Consider the following 16,214-nt stretch of genomic DNA (forward strand, 5'->3'; position numbering starts at 1 on the left):
GCTGAACCCAGGAGTTTGAGGTTGCTATAAGCTAGGCTGGCACCACGGCACTCTAGCCTGGGCAAAGAGTGACTCTGTCTTGGAAAAAAAAAAAGAGAAAGCAGGACCATGGGGGGTATGTTGAGGGTTGGAAAGAAAAGATTGGAAGTCATAGGGGTAAAGGTATTTCTCTGCCAACCACAAGATAGGGGATGTGAGTTCCCCAGAGGAGGCACCATCAAGGGAAATCAAGGGAAGAACTGCCAAGAGAATAAAGTGAAGAGAGAGAGAGAGAGTAGCATTCCTTGTGGGGCCTGAAATAGGGTGGAATGTGTAAGAAACCAGATTCATTGTGTGCTTGTTAAGCTAATAGTAAGTTCATTTGGTTTGAAGACTCCACTACCCCTTTCCTGTCAAGAAAGGAGAGGAGAACTGGGGCCCTGGCTATAAGACTCTAGAAATCGGGACTGAGTCTTTTGCCTGCTTTTCTTATAAACGAGTTAAGGTCACTCCCAAAAGAGAACAGAAAGAAAAAGGAAAGCACAAGACCGCGATATCTTTTTTTTTTCCCCAAGGTCTAGACGAAGTTTATTTCCCCGTTGGTCCCCAGCTTTTAACGCACCCCGCAGGCGCTCAAAGAACAAGCTGTGTTGTTTCAAGCGGCTTTCATGTAATCCATCGGGAAATCTTAGCAAGACGCGTGCGGGCCGGACTGGGTAGCAAGGGGTAAAGGAGGGCAGCGACGGAGCAAGCTGGGACCACTTAGAACCCAGCTTCTTCACAACTCGGCGCCTCTTTTCCCTAAACCCAGCACACCCAAGAGTACCTCACACCCTCCACCCAGGTTTACTTTGACTCTCTGCATGTGACTCTGCCATTCCCTCTGCACCAGGAGAGATTCACCACCCTCGTCTCCTGTGCCTTGGACTAAGGCAGCAGCTTGAACCCTTCATCGAGACAACTCAAGACCATGATATCTTTGCCTTGAAGGACTATGTTATTGCATAGAAGACATAAGTTGCATTTTAGAGGGAGGGAAAGAAAATTTAGCCCTCCTGTGCTAGGCGAGAAAGGAGAATCAAAGTTTAGCTGTCTCCAGAACTACTCAAGGTAGTTCCTCAATGCCTTACAACTGCAGGTCAGTATTGTTCCAAGCCTCCAACGGGGCACAAAAAGCAGGAGTGCCAAAGAATGGAATTAGGATCTCAGGCCTTTAAATCCAGTAAATAGGAGTACTACCAGTAGGAACAAAGGACAAGCCTGAACTGCTCGCAAGTGTGCACACAGTCATTTCCAACGAGACAGGCAAACTGATGGAGGTTGGACTCCAGTACAATAGTAGGGTAAGTGGGTAGGTGGACAGGTAGGTAGAAGATAACTAAACTGGGGTGAATAAACCAAGAGGTTCAGCCTTAGATACATAAAATGTGAAGAAATGGCAAGCAATATATTTAAAATATCTTGTGAGTAACTGAAAATGTAGGACTAGAATGTCCCTAGTGAGAGCTGGAGATAGAATTGGAAGAAATCAGCTTTACAGGTGATAAGTTTATTCTCGTGGTGGCTGCAAAAAAAAGAAAAAATTCACCTTAGTGTGCACAGAAGTCAAAAAATGCTGGTAAGTATGCTCAAGGGATAGGTTTATTCATACAAATTTGTTATTTCAATTCAACAAATGTTTGTGTACTTGCTTTGCAGGAGGTCCTGTGTTCATAACTGTGTGATTAGTATTGTTACTTTAAATACATATAGAACTAGGTTGTATTTATATCTTCTTTATAGTACCAAGATTGAGGTCTCTGGTCTGTCTCAGGTCTTCGGATGAGTCTCCAGAAGTTGCTTCAATACCAGTCTGACTTCTACTATATGTATATATATGGTTTTTGGGGGGTATTTTTGTTTTGTTTTGTTTTTTTCAGACAGAGTCTCATTCTATCACCCAAGCTAGAGTGTAATGGCATCATCATAGCTCACAGTAACCTCAAACTCCTGAGCTCAGGGGATCCTCCTGCCTCAGCCTCCTGAGTAGCTAGGACTACAGGAATGTGCTACCACACCTGACTAATTTTTCTATTTTGTGTAGAGATGGGGTCTAGCTCTTGCCCAGGCTGGTCTTGAACTCTTCACCTCAAGCAGTCCTCCCTCCTTGGCCTCCCAGAGTGCTAGGATTATAGGTGTGAGCCACCCCACCCAGCCTGACGTCTAGTATTAGTATATTTTAAACCAATATTAGCATGTAAACCTGGCCTTCAGAACTGGGTATCTTCTATTAGGGCCTTAATGAATCCTTCATGTTTAATAAATATGTCCTTATATTTAATACATGTAATGTATCTTTTCTACAAAAATTCCCTACCCCCAAGAAACATAAAATTCACCTTTTTTTTGTTTTGCTTTTTATTTTCTAAATGGAAATTCAAAAAGACTAAAGGAAAATTTTAAATATAAATTTTTAAAATATAAAAGTAATACATATTCATTGAAGAAAATTTAGAATATATAAATAAAAATAAGATGATAAAATAACCTATAAACCCACTACCCAGAGTTAATCATTTTTAATAGTTTGTAACATGACCTTCCAATATTTGATGTATATGTGTATAATAAAGATGGGATTGCACTGTATATAGGGTTTGGAAACTTGCTCTTTCAACATATCAATTTGTGTTCTACACTTTAATGGTGGCAGAGTATTCCATTGCATGGGGTGTAACATAAGTTACTAAAACTATTCCTTTATATTGTTGGACATTTGCTTCCAAAATATATATATATATATATATATTTTTTTTTTTTGAGACAGTCTCACTCTGTCACCCAGACTAGGAGTACCCTACCAGCAACCTCAAACTCCTGGGCTCAAGTGATCCTCCTGCCTCAGCCTCCTGAGTAGCTGGGACTATAGGCATGGACCACCACACTGGCTATTTTTTTTCTATTTTTTGAGAGAAAGGGGTCTCACTCTTGCTCAGGCTGGTCTCGAACTCTTGACCTCAAGCAGCCTTTCTGCGTCAGCTTTCCAAAGTGCTAGGATTACAGGTGTGAGTCACTACACCCCACCTTTCATAATTCTAAACAATACCACAGTGTATTATATAAAAATATATACATCTTTCATTATTTTCTTCAGATGAATTCTTAAGAGTGTTCAAAGAATTCGCCTATTTTTAAGGCTTGTGATACATATTACCAAATATATATTTGAAACAGTATATAAATTTTGCCTCCAAAAAGGTTGCACTAGCAGCATATGAGACTGCATATGTTTGAATTCTGACCAACTCTGGGATTATAATGTTTTAAACATAGGTCCTTTTGATAAGTAAAGTGGTATTAAGTAGTAGTTTTATTTGAATTTCTGTTAATTTTACTTTTATTTGCAATGTCTTCACTTCAAAATATTTTTAAAGGAAGAAGATATATTGTAATCAAAGCTGTGTTCATACTTCTGTATTCTCATCTAGTTATTGTAAAAATACATATAAACATCCAGTGAGCTGATATATGCATATTTTAGCTCAATACCCGACATTTGCTAAGCTCTCATTTTTTATACATAATTCATACTTTTACACATGCTTTCTAAATGAAGATGCTTCAACTGCCTCCAGTGTAGAAAAGAAAAAAAAATACATCTAAAGAGTTTTAACATAAACATGTGCAGCAAAATTGGCCAGCACATAACACAACCAAGCCTTAAATTAACCCTTATATAATAACTGAAATATATACATCATAAAACCACAATCAGCTGCAGTAACTAGAAAGAGGATACCTATTTGTAAATTGTAATCTATCTAATAAAGAATATACTAATGGGAGAGAATGGTCTTCATTAAGCTTAGAGGAAGGAAAGTAAGACACAAACACTTGTCAGTGTGCCTATTGCTGTCTAGAGAATGCTGGCCACCAGCCTGTGAAAGTTCAAACAAGGATGGAGACATTATACTGTCAAAGTTGAGGCTACTAAATCAAGCACTCATCAAGCACTTTCTAATTATTGCTGGCTTCTCATCCTTTCCTCCAAAGTAGAGAATATGCTGGCCAGTCAAGGCAAACTTCTACTCTGTTTGACAGTTATTTTTCTCCCTGAAAAATTAACAAATTGTCATTCTGGCTTCTGGTGAATTTCTTATGCATTTGGTTCTCATGAGGCAGTTACCCAATCCTCATCAACTCTGCATACTAACAATATTGAATTTCTAGACCAGCAAAGCTAAAGCCTACACACGAGACTATGGTGATCCAAAATGGATAATACCACCCTAAGTGACTACATGACCTCTCTCAATGCACTCTCTGATCACAACAGTAATTGTATCTGTTGAGCCTTCACAGAATTTATAAAAATGATTAGAAAAAATTAAAGTCCAGCTGCATGTAACAAAATTGATGAATGTAGAGTAAAAGAAGTAAGACATCAAACACTCAATGATTTCATTTACACATAGTTCAAAAATGTAAAAGTTAATCTCTTGTTTAGTAATATATAAATATTAAAGCTATACAGAAAAACAAAGGAAAAAAGTATAAGGCTAGTGTTTACCTCTGATCTTGCAGAGGCTAGGAGTCTTGTCATCTGGAAGGACACTCAAGGGATGTAAGGGGCAATGTTCTTTTTTTTTTTTTTTTTGAGATGGGGCCTTGCTGTATTGCCCAGGCTAGTCTCAAACTCCTGGTTTCAAGTGATCCTCCCACCTTAGCCTACTGAGTTGCTGGGATTACAGGCATGAGGCACCACCCCCTCAACGTTCCATTTCTTGACCTGAGTGGTGTTTATATGGGTGCCTGCTTTATTGCTTTATTATATGTATATCTATGTTTAAAGCATTTTCTGTATACACGTTTCACAATTTTCAAAAGTTTAAAACATTAAAGCCTATCTTCAAATGTGCAGTGGGATAAAAAAAAAAGTATCAAGACATAGAAAACAAATTTACAGTTAAAAAGAAAATAAGTGAAATTTTAAAAATTAAGGCCAATGGATAAGTTGGAAGCAGTAGAGCAAGGGTGGAAGGCAGAGCACAGGCTGAAAAATTAGACAGCTTTATTTGAAATACTATTTTGACAGCTTATGAACTATGTGACCTTAGGTAAGTCGTTTAACTTCTCTATGCCTCAGTGTCTACTACATGCCAAACTCTGTGCTAGTTACTAAGGATACCAAAGATAAGCAGAACTACATATGAGCCTTGCCTTTGCGAAGGTTAAGTCTGATGGGGAAGTGAACATTAATCAAATAATCATGCAAATAAATGTAAAGTTGAAATTGTGGTAAATGTTATGAAAATAACAGATGGTGCTAATAAGAATTTATAGTAGGATATTTGATTTTTTTCAGGGAGATCAAGAAAGGCTTCTCTGAGGAAGTGACCACCAAACTAAGATTTACAGAATTATTAGATCTCAAGAATTATTAATGTTAACTAGGTAAAGAGGAGTGTGAAGACTGTTCAAGGCAGAGGTAACAGCATGTTGCAAGACCCTGTGGCAGACGAAGCACAGCAAAAACAAGAAAATGAACATGCTGTAAGAAGTGGAGAGGCACCTGAGGGCTAGCCTATGCAGGACTTTGTTAGCCATTTTAAAGGGTTTTTGGGGAAGTAAATGAGGTTCTCATTTGTGAAGTACTTTTAGCACAGTCTGGAGCACAGTTCTATGGTTTAGCCATTGTGACTGTAGAAAGCAAAAATAAAATTTATATGAAAGCGAAAAGAAAATTTATATGAAGAGATTCAAATTGAAAATAATCATGGGACTTTTTCAGGCTGAGAAATCAAACAGATGAAATTAACAAGGTACTTATTTTGTACTAATTAAATTATTTAAAAATAAACATGTTTTGATTTTACCTGATAAAGTTTAAGTATAGAGGTTAAGAGGCTTTGGAATCAAACAGACCAAAGTTTCAAATCCTGGCTTTGCCATCTCATGGATAAAATGAAGATAATACTTTCCTTTTGGGGTTGTTATTGTGATTGAGATTATCTATAGTAAAACACTTAGCAAATTGCCTAGTACTCGATAAGCAGGCAAAAAAATATATCTATTATTATCTTTTATAGTAACTAAATTAATACAAGCAAGGTAGTAGAGAAGATGATAAAGTCACATATGGCAAATAGAAAAACTCTTTTGTTTTTTTTTTTTTTTGAGACAGAGTCTCGCTTTGTTGTCCAGGCTAGAGTGCCGTGGCGTCAGCCTAGCTCACAGCAACCTCAAACTCCTGGGCTCGAGCGATCCTTCTGCCTCAGCCTCCCAAGTAGCTGGGACTACAGGCATGCGCCACCATGCCCGGCTAATTTTTTATATATATATCAGTTGGCCAATTAATTTCTTTCTATTTATAGTAGAGACAGGGTCTTGCTCTTGCTCAGGCTGGTTTTGAACTCCTGACCTTGAGCAATCCGCCCGCCTCGGCCTCCCAAGAGCTAGGATTACAGGCGTGAGCCACCGCTCCCGGCCGAAAAACTCTTTTGGAAATACATTTGGCAATACTTAATCGATTAGAGCTAATATTCTTTAACCCAGTAACAACACTTTTGAGGATCTATTCTCAGGATTAAGCCAAAAGAAGGGGGGGAAACTACATAGACAAACATTAATTACAGTGTTATCAATAATCATGAAAAATTAGAAATAACCTAAATGTCTAACATTAGAGAAATAATTAAATAATTTGGTGCCTACTGTGTGTTACACAGTTTATATAGACTTATTATCTTCACAGCAATTCTGCAAAATGAATATTATTTATTCCCACATTTTAGTATCTTCATTCAAGGTCACATAGCTAACAGGCAGAACCTAAATTCAAATCAAGATTTATATGACTCTACAGTTGTTACAACTTCAGATGATAAAGGAAGACTACTTTAACCTGAAATTTATTTCCATCTCTTGCTAGCCATGTGACCCTGAGCAAGTCAATTAACTTCTCTGTGTCTCATATATAAAATGGAAATAATAATAGTACCTTCCTCAATGGAGTAAATGTGTTGATATGTAAGAATGTATAGAATAGTATCTATAAGATGTATAGAAATATTCACTATTATTATGATTATTCTTTCATTATTCCATGCTGCATCATCAATCTTTAAAAATTATATACATTTTAATCAGCTTGATAAATTTTGGTATAATGTTAAATGAAAATATGAGAATACAAAATTGTATCTGGGCCAGACGTGATGGCTCACGCCTGTAATCCTAGCACTCTGGGAGGCTGAGGCAGGCAGATCATTTGAGCTCAGGAGTTCTAGACCAGCCTGAGCAAGAGTGAGACCCGTCTCTACCAAAAATAGAAAAAATTAGCTGGGCATGGTGGTGCATGCCTGTAGTCCCAGCTATTCAAGAGACTGAGGCAGAAGGATCAGTTGAGCCCAGGATTTTGACGTTGCTGTGAGCTAGGCTGACGCCACAGCAGTCTAGCTGGGGCAACTGAGACTCTGTCTCACACACAAAAAAACTTGTATGTGTGCTATGATTATAATAATATAAAAAACATACAAATGGACAAGAATTAGAAGATCCACTGAAAGTTCTGGTTTTTGGAAATTCACTTTGGTGAATTTATTTTCTTTTATTTTTTATTTTCTTTTTTTTTTTAAATGTCAAAATCCTGGGCTCAAGCGAACCTCCTGCCTCAGCCTCCCGAGTAGCTGGGACTACAGGTGCTTACCACCACACCTGGCTAATTTTTTCTGTTTTTAGTAGAGATGGGGTCTCACTCTTGCTCAGGATGGTCTCAAACTCCTGACCTCAAGCGATCCTCCCGCTTTGGCCTTCCAAAGTGCTAGGTTTACAGGCGTGAGCCACCTCCTCCGACCTAATTTGTTTTCTTTTTACTTGCAATAATACTGTTTTATAAGAATAACAATAAGGGCTTATTTTTGAAAGTACCTTTAAGAAATTTTCAATAGTGTGGTTGCATTCTGCTCTTTCCTGTTGTATAAAACTATACTAACTGGCACTTACTGTCAAGCTAGGCCCTTTGAGAGACTCTGTCATTGGCCAAAGCAAGACACTATTGCATAAAAATTAACTTCATAGGCTCTGAAATAAGACAGATCTACATTAAATTTATGGAGTTTTTTGTTTGTTTGTTTGTTTTATTTTTTAGCATAAATGATGTAGTTCTAGTGTTTGTTTGTTTTTTGAGACAGCATCTTGCTTTGTCACCCAGGTTGGAGTGCAGTAGCACAATCACAGTTCACTGTAACCTTGAACTCCTGGCCTCAAGGGATCCTGGCCTCCCAAAGTGCTGGGTTTACAGGCATGAGCCACCGCCCCTGCCAGATCTAGATTAAATTTCATCTCTATGGCTGAACAGTTGAGTGAGTTTAGGCCAATTACTTAACATCTCAGAGCTTCAGTTTCCTCATCTGTAAGTCACGGATCATAACCATAGCTACTTCATAGGTTTTTTTTTTTTTTTTAATGAGAAGTAAATAAGATAATGAATGTTGATGCTTACTTGACACCCCACCCAGACTATCACAATTATAATTAAGTATTTAATAGAGTAATTAATTTTTTAATGTCTGATTTTCTAAGACAATCTCTAATGTCTTTGAAAATAAGCTCTGCTTAAGCATGGAGCATAACATTGCATTCCCAGCATCTAGCATGTTGCTTTGCACATAGTAAGCACTCAATAAATACTTGAGTGAATGTATAAAAATCTTATATGGGTAGTTAGCAGCAGCTTTAACTACAGAAATGTTTTCGAATTTAGTCTTGGCACAGGGAAAAGGCCTAAGCAGCATGGCATTGGCTTCAGCTGTCACAGCAGGACTGCCCCATCTAATTATGAATACAGTCGTCCCTCAGTATCTGTATGGCATTGGTTCTAGAACCCCCAGAGATACCAAAATCTGTGGATGCTCAAGTCCTTTGTCTAAAATGGTATAGTATTTACACATTCTACATATATCCTCCCATATGCTTTCAATCATCTCTAGATTATTTATCATACCTAATACAATGTAAATACTAGGTAAATAGTTGGTATAGTGTATTTTTTATTTGTCATTTTGTTTCTTTGTTTTTCCAAATATTTCAATTCACAGTTGATTGAATCTGAGGATATGGAATTGGGGGATATGGAGGGCCATCTGTATTGTGCTCTGTACAAAAATACTTGGCCAAAAGGGAAGTAGGTACTGAAATCTGAGCCATGGACCTGGGGGTGGGAGGTGGAGGTTAAGATTCACAGGGTATCTACCTGGAAAGAGAGGTGCCTTTTAGTAATTCCCACAAAGGTACCACCATGTAAGCTAACAGTGGCTTTGTGTCACAGAATCAGTCCTAGACCTCAGAAACATCAACTCCTGGGAGAATACATTAAGGCTCATGGTGGGATATGGAATAGAACCAGATGATTGATTCTGTCACCAAATTATCAACTATTTGGCATGTTCCTTAATCTCCATAAGTCTCTGTTTTTTATTTTTCGTTTGTTTTTTTTTTTTGGAGACAGAGTCTCACTATGTTGCCCAGGCTGGTCTTGATCTCCTGGGCTCAAAGAATCCTCCCACCTCTGCTTCCTAAGTAGCTAGGGTTACAGTAGTGAGCCACTGTGCCCACCTTGTTTTCTAACTCTCCAGTTTTTTAACTCTCTTGTTTTCTAGCCCTCCAATTTAATGGCATTATTTACCTGATCCAAGCAAGCAATCTGGCCCCATTCACTATTTCCCTACTCCCCCAAAGCTTGCTCTCTCTCTGGTGTTTCATCTGAACCTTTAGGTGGGGCTGAGAGCAAGACTGTTTTTCCACTGGAGGACGTGAGTCAGTGAACAGTGAGGTTCCACTTAATCACCACCCAAAAAACAAGGTCCTTGCGATCAGGAGCTAGAAAAGCAAGGAAGTGATTAATATAAAAATCAGGCTAGTGATTATCCCTTAGGGCAGGACAGGGCATAGAGGTGGGGGTGGGGCTTGATGGGGAAAGGGTCTTCTGAGATCTGACAGTGTTCTGTTTCTTGACTTGGGTGGTGGTTGCACTGGTGACGGTTGCTTTATAATTACACTTACATATTTTATGTACTTTTCTAAATGTATCATATTCGACAATTTGAAACAGCTTAAAAAACACAAACTATAAAAAGTTTTTAGGCAGAGAAAAAAATGACCAGATTTTTGTTATTAAAAGATCACTTGGGTGTTGAACTGAAAAATTGATTGAAGGAGGGGCAATGCTAGAGGCAGAGAAACCAGTTAGGAGGTAGCTGCTATATTTTGGTGAGAGTAATGACCTGAGGTAAGAAAAGGTAAAATATTAGTGATGTAGTATACATTATTTTTAAAAACAACCAAAATAAAACATAGGCTGGCACTGCCCCTCAGCTCACTTTTTACCTCTATGCCTTGGGTGACTTTGGCTTAGGAATTATAGTCCAGGGGAAGGCACATGTCTAAACAGATACATGGGCTAGGACTTCCTCCCTACCTCTTCACTGTCCAGAAGGGTTCAGACTGCCTGGCTAGTGCCAGCGATAGCACATTTTTCATGATGCCACAATATTATCCAAGTTGAGCTGACATAGGGGTTTTTGTCATAATATCTAATCACTCAACCATAACATTTAATCACTCAATACTTTCATAGTATTTTCTACTGCCTGGTGCCAGAATGTTAGCTCCATGACAGCAAAAGTTTTTGTTCTTTTTGTTCACTACTGTATCTTTAGTGCTTAGAATGGACCTTGGTACATAGTAGGTGCTCAATAAATAGTACGGAATGAGTGACCATATTTAATGATTATTGATATTTAATCATCACAACAATCCTGTGAGCATAGGTAGAACATAAATTATCTCCATTTTGTAAGTTAGAAAACAAGCTGGGCACAGTGGCTTACTCCTGTAATCCCAGCTACTTAGGAGGCAGAGGTGGGAGGGTCTGTTGAGCCCAGGACATCAAGACCAGCCTGGGCAACATAGTGAGATTCTGTCTCTAAAAAGCAAACAAAAAATAGGCCGGGCGCTGTGGCTCACGCCTGTAATCCTAGCTCTTGGGAGGCCGAGGCGGGCGGATTGCTCAAGGTCAGGAGTTCAAAACCAGCCTGAGCAAGAGCGAGACCCCGTCTCTACTATAAATAGAAAGAAATTAATTGGCCAACTGATATATATATATAAAAAATTAGCCGGGCATGGTGGCGCATGCCTGTAGTCCCAGCTACTCGGGAGGCTGAGGCAGGAGGATCGCTTGAGCCCAGGAGTTTGAGGTTGCTGTGAGCTAGGCTGACGCCACGGCACTCACTCTAGCCTGGACAACAAAGTGAGACTCTGTCTCAAAAAAAAAAAAAAAAAAGCAAACAAAAAATAAAAAACAGAGATTTAAGAAGATTAAGGAACATGCCAAATAGTTGATAATTTGGTGACAGAATCATGATTTAATTTCAGGTTTTGGCCTTCAATTCCCTTGCTTTTCCACTTTTTCACAACTGAAAAGCTAGAGCTTAAAGTTATTATAGCTCTGAAACACCAGCTGGAAATATTCTAAAATACAGGATAGGTACTGTCAAACATCCTATGTTATCTCATGTGCCAGCTTATCAGGTGAATGAGGCCTACCCAGCTGCCATTGCATCAATAATCACAATTCCCTTAAAGGAGGAGATGCATTGTTCTTCTGGGTAATCAAATCTGCTTGACGCCAGACTACCTTGTCCTCAAGTTTCTCACCATGACCCTGTCTGTCTCTACTCCCCACCCTAGCCATTCCATTTCTCCAAGCAAAAGAAGTTAAGGAAACCCTATTAATGAAAAACCACATGTTCTAATATTTTTATAGGAAAAAAGAGAAGAAAGAAATGTGGCAGTGAGTAGTTTTTAATGCCCTTAAAAAACCTTTGTCATCCAAATAGAATCCCATGGGGAGGCTAAAAAATATAATATTCCATGAAAAGTTAATTTTGGTCTCTTTTTAATATTAATTAAAATTAGTGATTTGAACTATTAACCACAAGTCAGATACCTGAAGAACTCAGGGTGTTCAATTAATATTAGTATGCATACATCTGGAGTGGTATATGTCTTCTGTAGGATTCCCAGCCAAACTCTTAAGAATTAGAATTAGCAAACAAAATATTAAAATGAATATTTTTAAGAGAATTCCTAAAATACACACAAACCAAAGAAGTCATACTTTTAGGTTGCCTTCTTCCCCTCCAAGATCTTATAATTACTTTATCCCAAGAGCAATTTGGTCTAGAAAGTTGGACCACCATAGTCAGTTAAATACTGTATGTAACTACCCTGAGAGTGTCACACACAGGACTCACCAAAAATTCATTGGAAAGCTCCTCTTTGTTAATTTTCTTGTTCTGGGCCTCATCCAGGAACTTCTGCAGGATTTCTCTTTGGTCCATGCTGCAGAGCAAGAGAAATAGTCTATCAGTGTGTTGAGAGAGGGCATGTCAAATGTGTGTCATGGCCGAGACACTACCGAGAAGCCACTGCTGCTGCCTGTGCAGAGCATGCTGAAGGCTGTGGTTAACTGACTTCATCACAAGCCCTAGAGGAAATTAGTATGCAACCAGCCTCTGTGGTCACACAACAAAGCCATCATCTCACTCCAGGGCCCTAGTGCCTTCCTTCTTAACAAAGAAACCTGGTTATAATTCAAGTTTTTAGCAAATAAGAGGCTAACCAAAACAAAAAAAAAATGTGATCTGCTTAGTTCTGAGACTTCTACTTCATCACCCTTAAGCAAAATTCAACTTTCTTCTTGCTTCCCAGAAAAAAGGCAGAATTACAGCTCTCATAGATGAGTTCTGCCTCTCCTCATTTTCCTAATGAGCACAGAGGCCCAGTTAATACTTTCGGTTTCCTCATGTCCTAAATGAACTCTGCAAAGTTCAGTTAGGACCAAAAAGGAGATAGATACTGTTCGGAGTTACATATCTTCCACCTGGACTGTTCACCTAAAAGTTTCTTGTCAGTATGATTAATAACAAACTTCTGTTCATCAGAGGAGACATATTTATTCAGAACTTTAAAGTCTGCCATATGGACCTCAAATTCTCTTTGGATGAAACAAAGTCAGCTGCTTCTGACAGTCTGTGTCTTTCCCTGGGCTGGGGAAGTGCTGACCTACATTAAGGGAAGTGTTGATTTCAGCACCTCTTCAACTCACCAGTAGCGTTTGCAGCTTCACTTGGGTTCTGGATATAAAGAATGAAAGTGTTGGTTTATATAGGATCAGGAGCAAGTGGCCCCTCAAAGAGCACCTGACCAGGAAATTAGCACAATATCCCTATGTGTAATGTTGGTAAACTATGAAGAAAGAAAAAAAAAATCAACCACCTTGCTGACAACAGTGTAATTTTTAGAGCAGAAATCCTGAAGAACTGCTTTTAGAGAAGATTTTTACTCTGCAACCAATGTCTTGGAAAAAACATTGTTTCAGAAAGCTATGCTGTGTGTGTTGCATTTTGCCCCTGAGAGTCAGGTTTTTCTAGAAAAAGCTTCCTCAGCTTGCATAAGTTCTCTCCTCAATGGTTACAAATCTACCCAAATGTCTAATTCAGTGTGAGAACATCCCCAAATCAGCATACCATTTTTGTTGGAGGGCAGAAGTTCAGTAAATTATGTTAACAAAATTAGTCTTAAGTAATCCTGAAGAAAACTAGGAAATATGTTGTTAGCACTTCCTCTATTTAAGATATTAGCAATCCTTTCTATTTTGCAACATTATTCAAATTCCCTTCAGGAGTTTGGGAGATTCGGGGAAATCATGATCCTGAACACTGAAGAGGTTGCACCCTCTTTATTGAGCACTACAATAAGAAAGGAAAGGTCTGGCCGGGTGTGGTGGCTCACACCTGTAATCCTAGCACTATGGGAGGCGGGCAGATTGCTCGAGATCAGGAGTTCGAAACCAACCTGAGCAAGAGTGAGACCCCGTCTCTACTATAAAGAAATTAATTGGCCAACTAATATATGTAGAAAAAATTAGCTGGGCATGGTGGTGCATGCCTGTAGTCCCAGCTACTCGGGAGGCTGAGGCAGGAGGATAGCTTGAGCCCAGGAGTTCGAGGTTGTTGTGAGCTGGGAGTCAGTCATGGCACTCTAGCCTGGGCAACAAAGTGAGACTGTGTCTCAACAAAAGAAAGAAAGAAAGAAAGAAAGAAAGAAAGAAAGAAAGAAAGAAAGAGAGAGAGAGAGAGAGAGAGAGAGAGAGAGAGAGAGAGAGAGAGGGAGGGAGGGAGGGAGGGAGGGAGGGAGGGAGGGAGGGAGGGAGGGAGGGAGGGAGGAAGGAAAGGTCATTGAGGTATCTTGGTTATGGACAGCCTAAAGACAATATTCCAAATAAAGTATTTCAGTTCCAGTCCACATAAATTCTTCAGAAATATTTTTGGGAATAGGGTATTTCTCAAATTATCCCCAATTAGCATTAAAAGAGAATTTCTTGCTGCTCTAAATAATATGATGTTTACTTTTGCTATTTTAAAACATAAAGCATGGGAAAGCTTTACATTTAGAAAAATACAAGATTTCAAATTTACAACTAAAATCATGTAAAAATATGTACATAAACAAAGGCTAAAAGTTGCAAAAAAGAATCAGTTGTATGAGTGTGATGGGATTATGGATCCTTTTGAAAATTATTATACCATTTTTTAAAGTTAGAAATAAAGACAAAAAGTCCATTAATTTGTTCAACAAATTTATTAAGTACTTACTAAATGCTAAGCACTATGTTAGTGAGCTGGGTATATAGTAGTGAGAAAAGATATGGTGAAAAACACCTTAAACCAGGCGTCCTCAAACTACGGCCCACGGGCCACATGTGGGTGTTTTTGCCCGTTTGTTTTTAAACTTCAAAATAAGATATGTGCAGTGTGCATAGGAATTTGTTCATAGTTTTTTAAAAACTATAATCCAGCCCTCCAATGATCTGAGGGACAGTGAACTGGCCCCCTGTTTAAAAAGTTTGAGGACCCCTGCCTTAAACCAACTAATAAAGCATCTCAGAACTGAAGATATAGACTTGATTACTGATAAAAATAAAAACATTACAATTTTTTTTTTTTTTGAGACAGAGTCTCACTCTGTTGCCCAGGCTTGAGTGTCGTGGTGTCAGCCTAGATCACAGCAACCTCAAACTCCTGGGCTTAAGCAATACTCCTGCCTCAACCTCCCTAGTAAAGGTACTACAGGTGTGCACCACCATGCCCAGCTAATTTTTTCTATTTTTACTTGCCTGGCTAATTATTTTTGTTTTTCTTTGTTTTTTTATTTTTATTTTTTAGTAGAGACTGGGTCTCACTCTTGCTCAGGCTGATCTCAAATTCCTGAGCTCAAGCAATCTTCCGTTGTTGGCCTCCAAGAGTGCTGGGATTACAGGTGTGAGCCACCACGCCCAGCCCAAACTAACTTGTTTAATTGCAGAGTAACAAAGCATAATCCTAAAAGGAAAATGATTTTCTATGTTTGGACAAATAGAGAATTTCGTAATCTCTCTGTCCCTTTAGAATGTTCTCACTTCCATCAAAACCAGAACTTTATTAATTTATATTAATTAGGCAAAAAGATACCTAATAAAATAAAATTTAGATCTATTTTCTTCAACCCATATTTTAGAACATTCTCTCACGAACTTTCTTGTCTCTTCTTAGGGAAGAAATAGAAATAAACATAAGAAAGAAAAATTTGCTGAGATGCCTCCATAGACCTTTTACCCAAGAACTAAGGTCTAACTAATAGTGTCTTGGCAGAACTGCAGACTTTAAAAAAAAAACAAGCAGCAATTTTTAGGAGTCTGTTTACTGTAAAACCAAAAGGTATAGAGACAATGTGAAATAACCAAACCTCAAAAACCCACTTAGCTACAAGGCCATTTCCTGAGCAGACCACTCAACCAAGGGAAAAACAAACTGTGAAAGAGAAAACAAAAAACTTCGGTTTTGTTTTTAACAAATATAAGCTACTACTTAATTTATCCTGCTTCCTTCTACAGTTACTGGAGGACAATAGGAGCATAATGCTTTTCAGTGAAGACTGTTGACTCATTTATATCCTGTGGGAAGATCAAGAGCTGGGGAGGTAAAACAAGTCATGTAGCAAAGGCTGGCAAACACCTAAAAGAATTTAAGAACTTACAATGAAACATTTAAGCAAATCTGGCATAAGTGAACACAACAACATTATGCAACAAAAGATGCATAAACACTTTGCCAAAACCATCAAGGGTCAGCTCTTGTAGGAAGCATTCATAAATT

The 16,214-nt window shown here is 38.5% G+C and overlaps 1 protein-coding gene and 1 long non-coding RNA gene across 5 annotated transcripts in view; one reads left to right on the plus strand and one right to left on the minus strand.

The window, feature by feature from the left end:
* Window positions 1-12,535, minus strand: part of PTPN22 (protein tyrosine phosphatase non-receptor type 22) — a 58,223-nt gene extending 45,688 nt beyond the window's left edge. Inside the window, exon 1 of one of the 2 annotated variants that reach the window (XM_075999997.1) lies at window positions 12,273-12,535. In XM_075999997.1, the coding sequence (XP_075856112.1) occupies window positions 12,273-12,359 (87 nt within the window). In that variant the 5' untranslated portion in view covers window positions 12,360-12,535. The remainder of the gene's footprint in view (window positions 1-12,272) is intronic. The other variant, XM_012778433.2, reaches the window with a different exon arrangement.
* Window positions 1-16,214, plus strand: part of LOC105878734 (uncharacterized) — an 84,670-nt gene that overhangs the window by 47,493 nt on the left and 20,963 nt on the right. The window contains exon 3 of one of the 3 annotated variants that reach the window (XR_012918135.1): window positions 5,324-6,141. The exons of the other annotated variants lie outside the window; for them this stretch is intronic. This is a non-coding gene — a long non-coding RNA (uncharacterized LOC105878734). Of the gene's footprint in view, window positions 1-5,323; window positions 6,142-16,214 lie in introns of those variants that run through there. 3 annotated transcript variants of the gene reach the window in all.

The sequence above is a fragment of the Microcebus murinus genome, chromosome 2 (genome assembly GCF_040939455.1).
Source record: "Microcebus murinus isolate Inina chromosome 2, M.murinus_Inina_mat1.0, whole genome shotgun sequence".
Classification (NCBI taxonomy): domain Eukaryota; kingdom Metazoa; phylum Chordata; class Mammalia; order Primates; family Cheirogaleidae; genus Microcebus; species Microcebus murinus.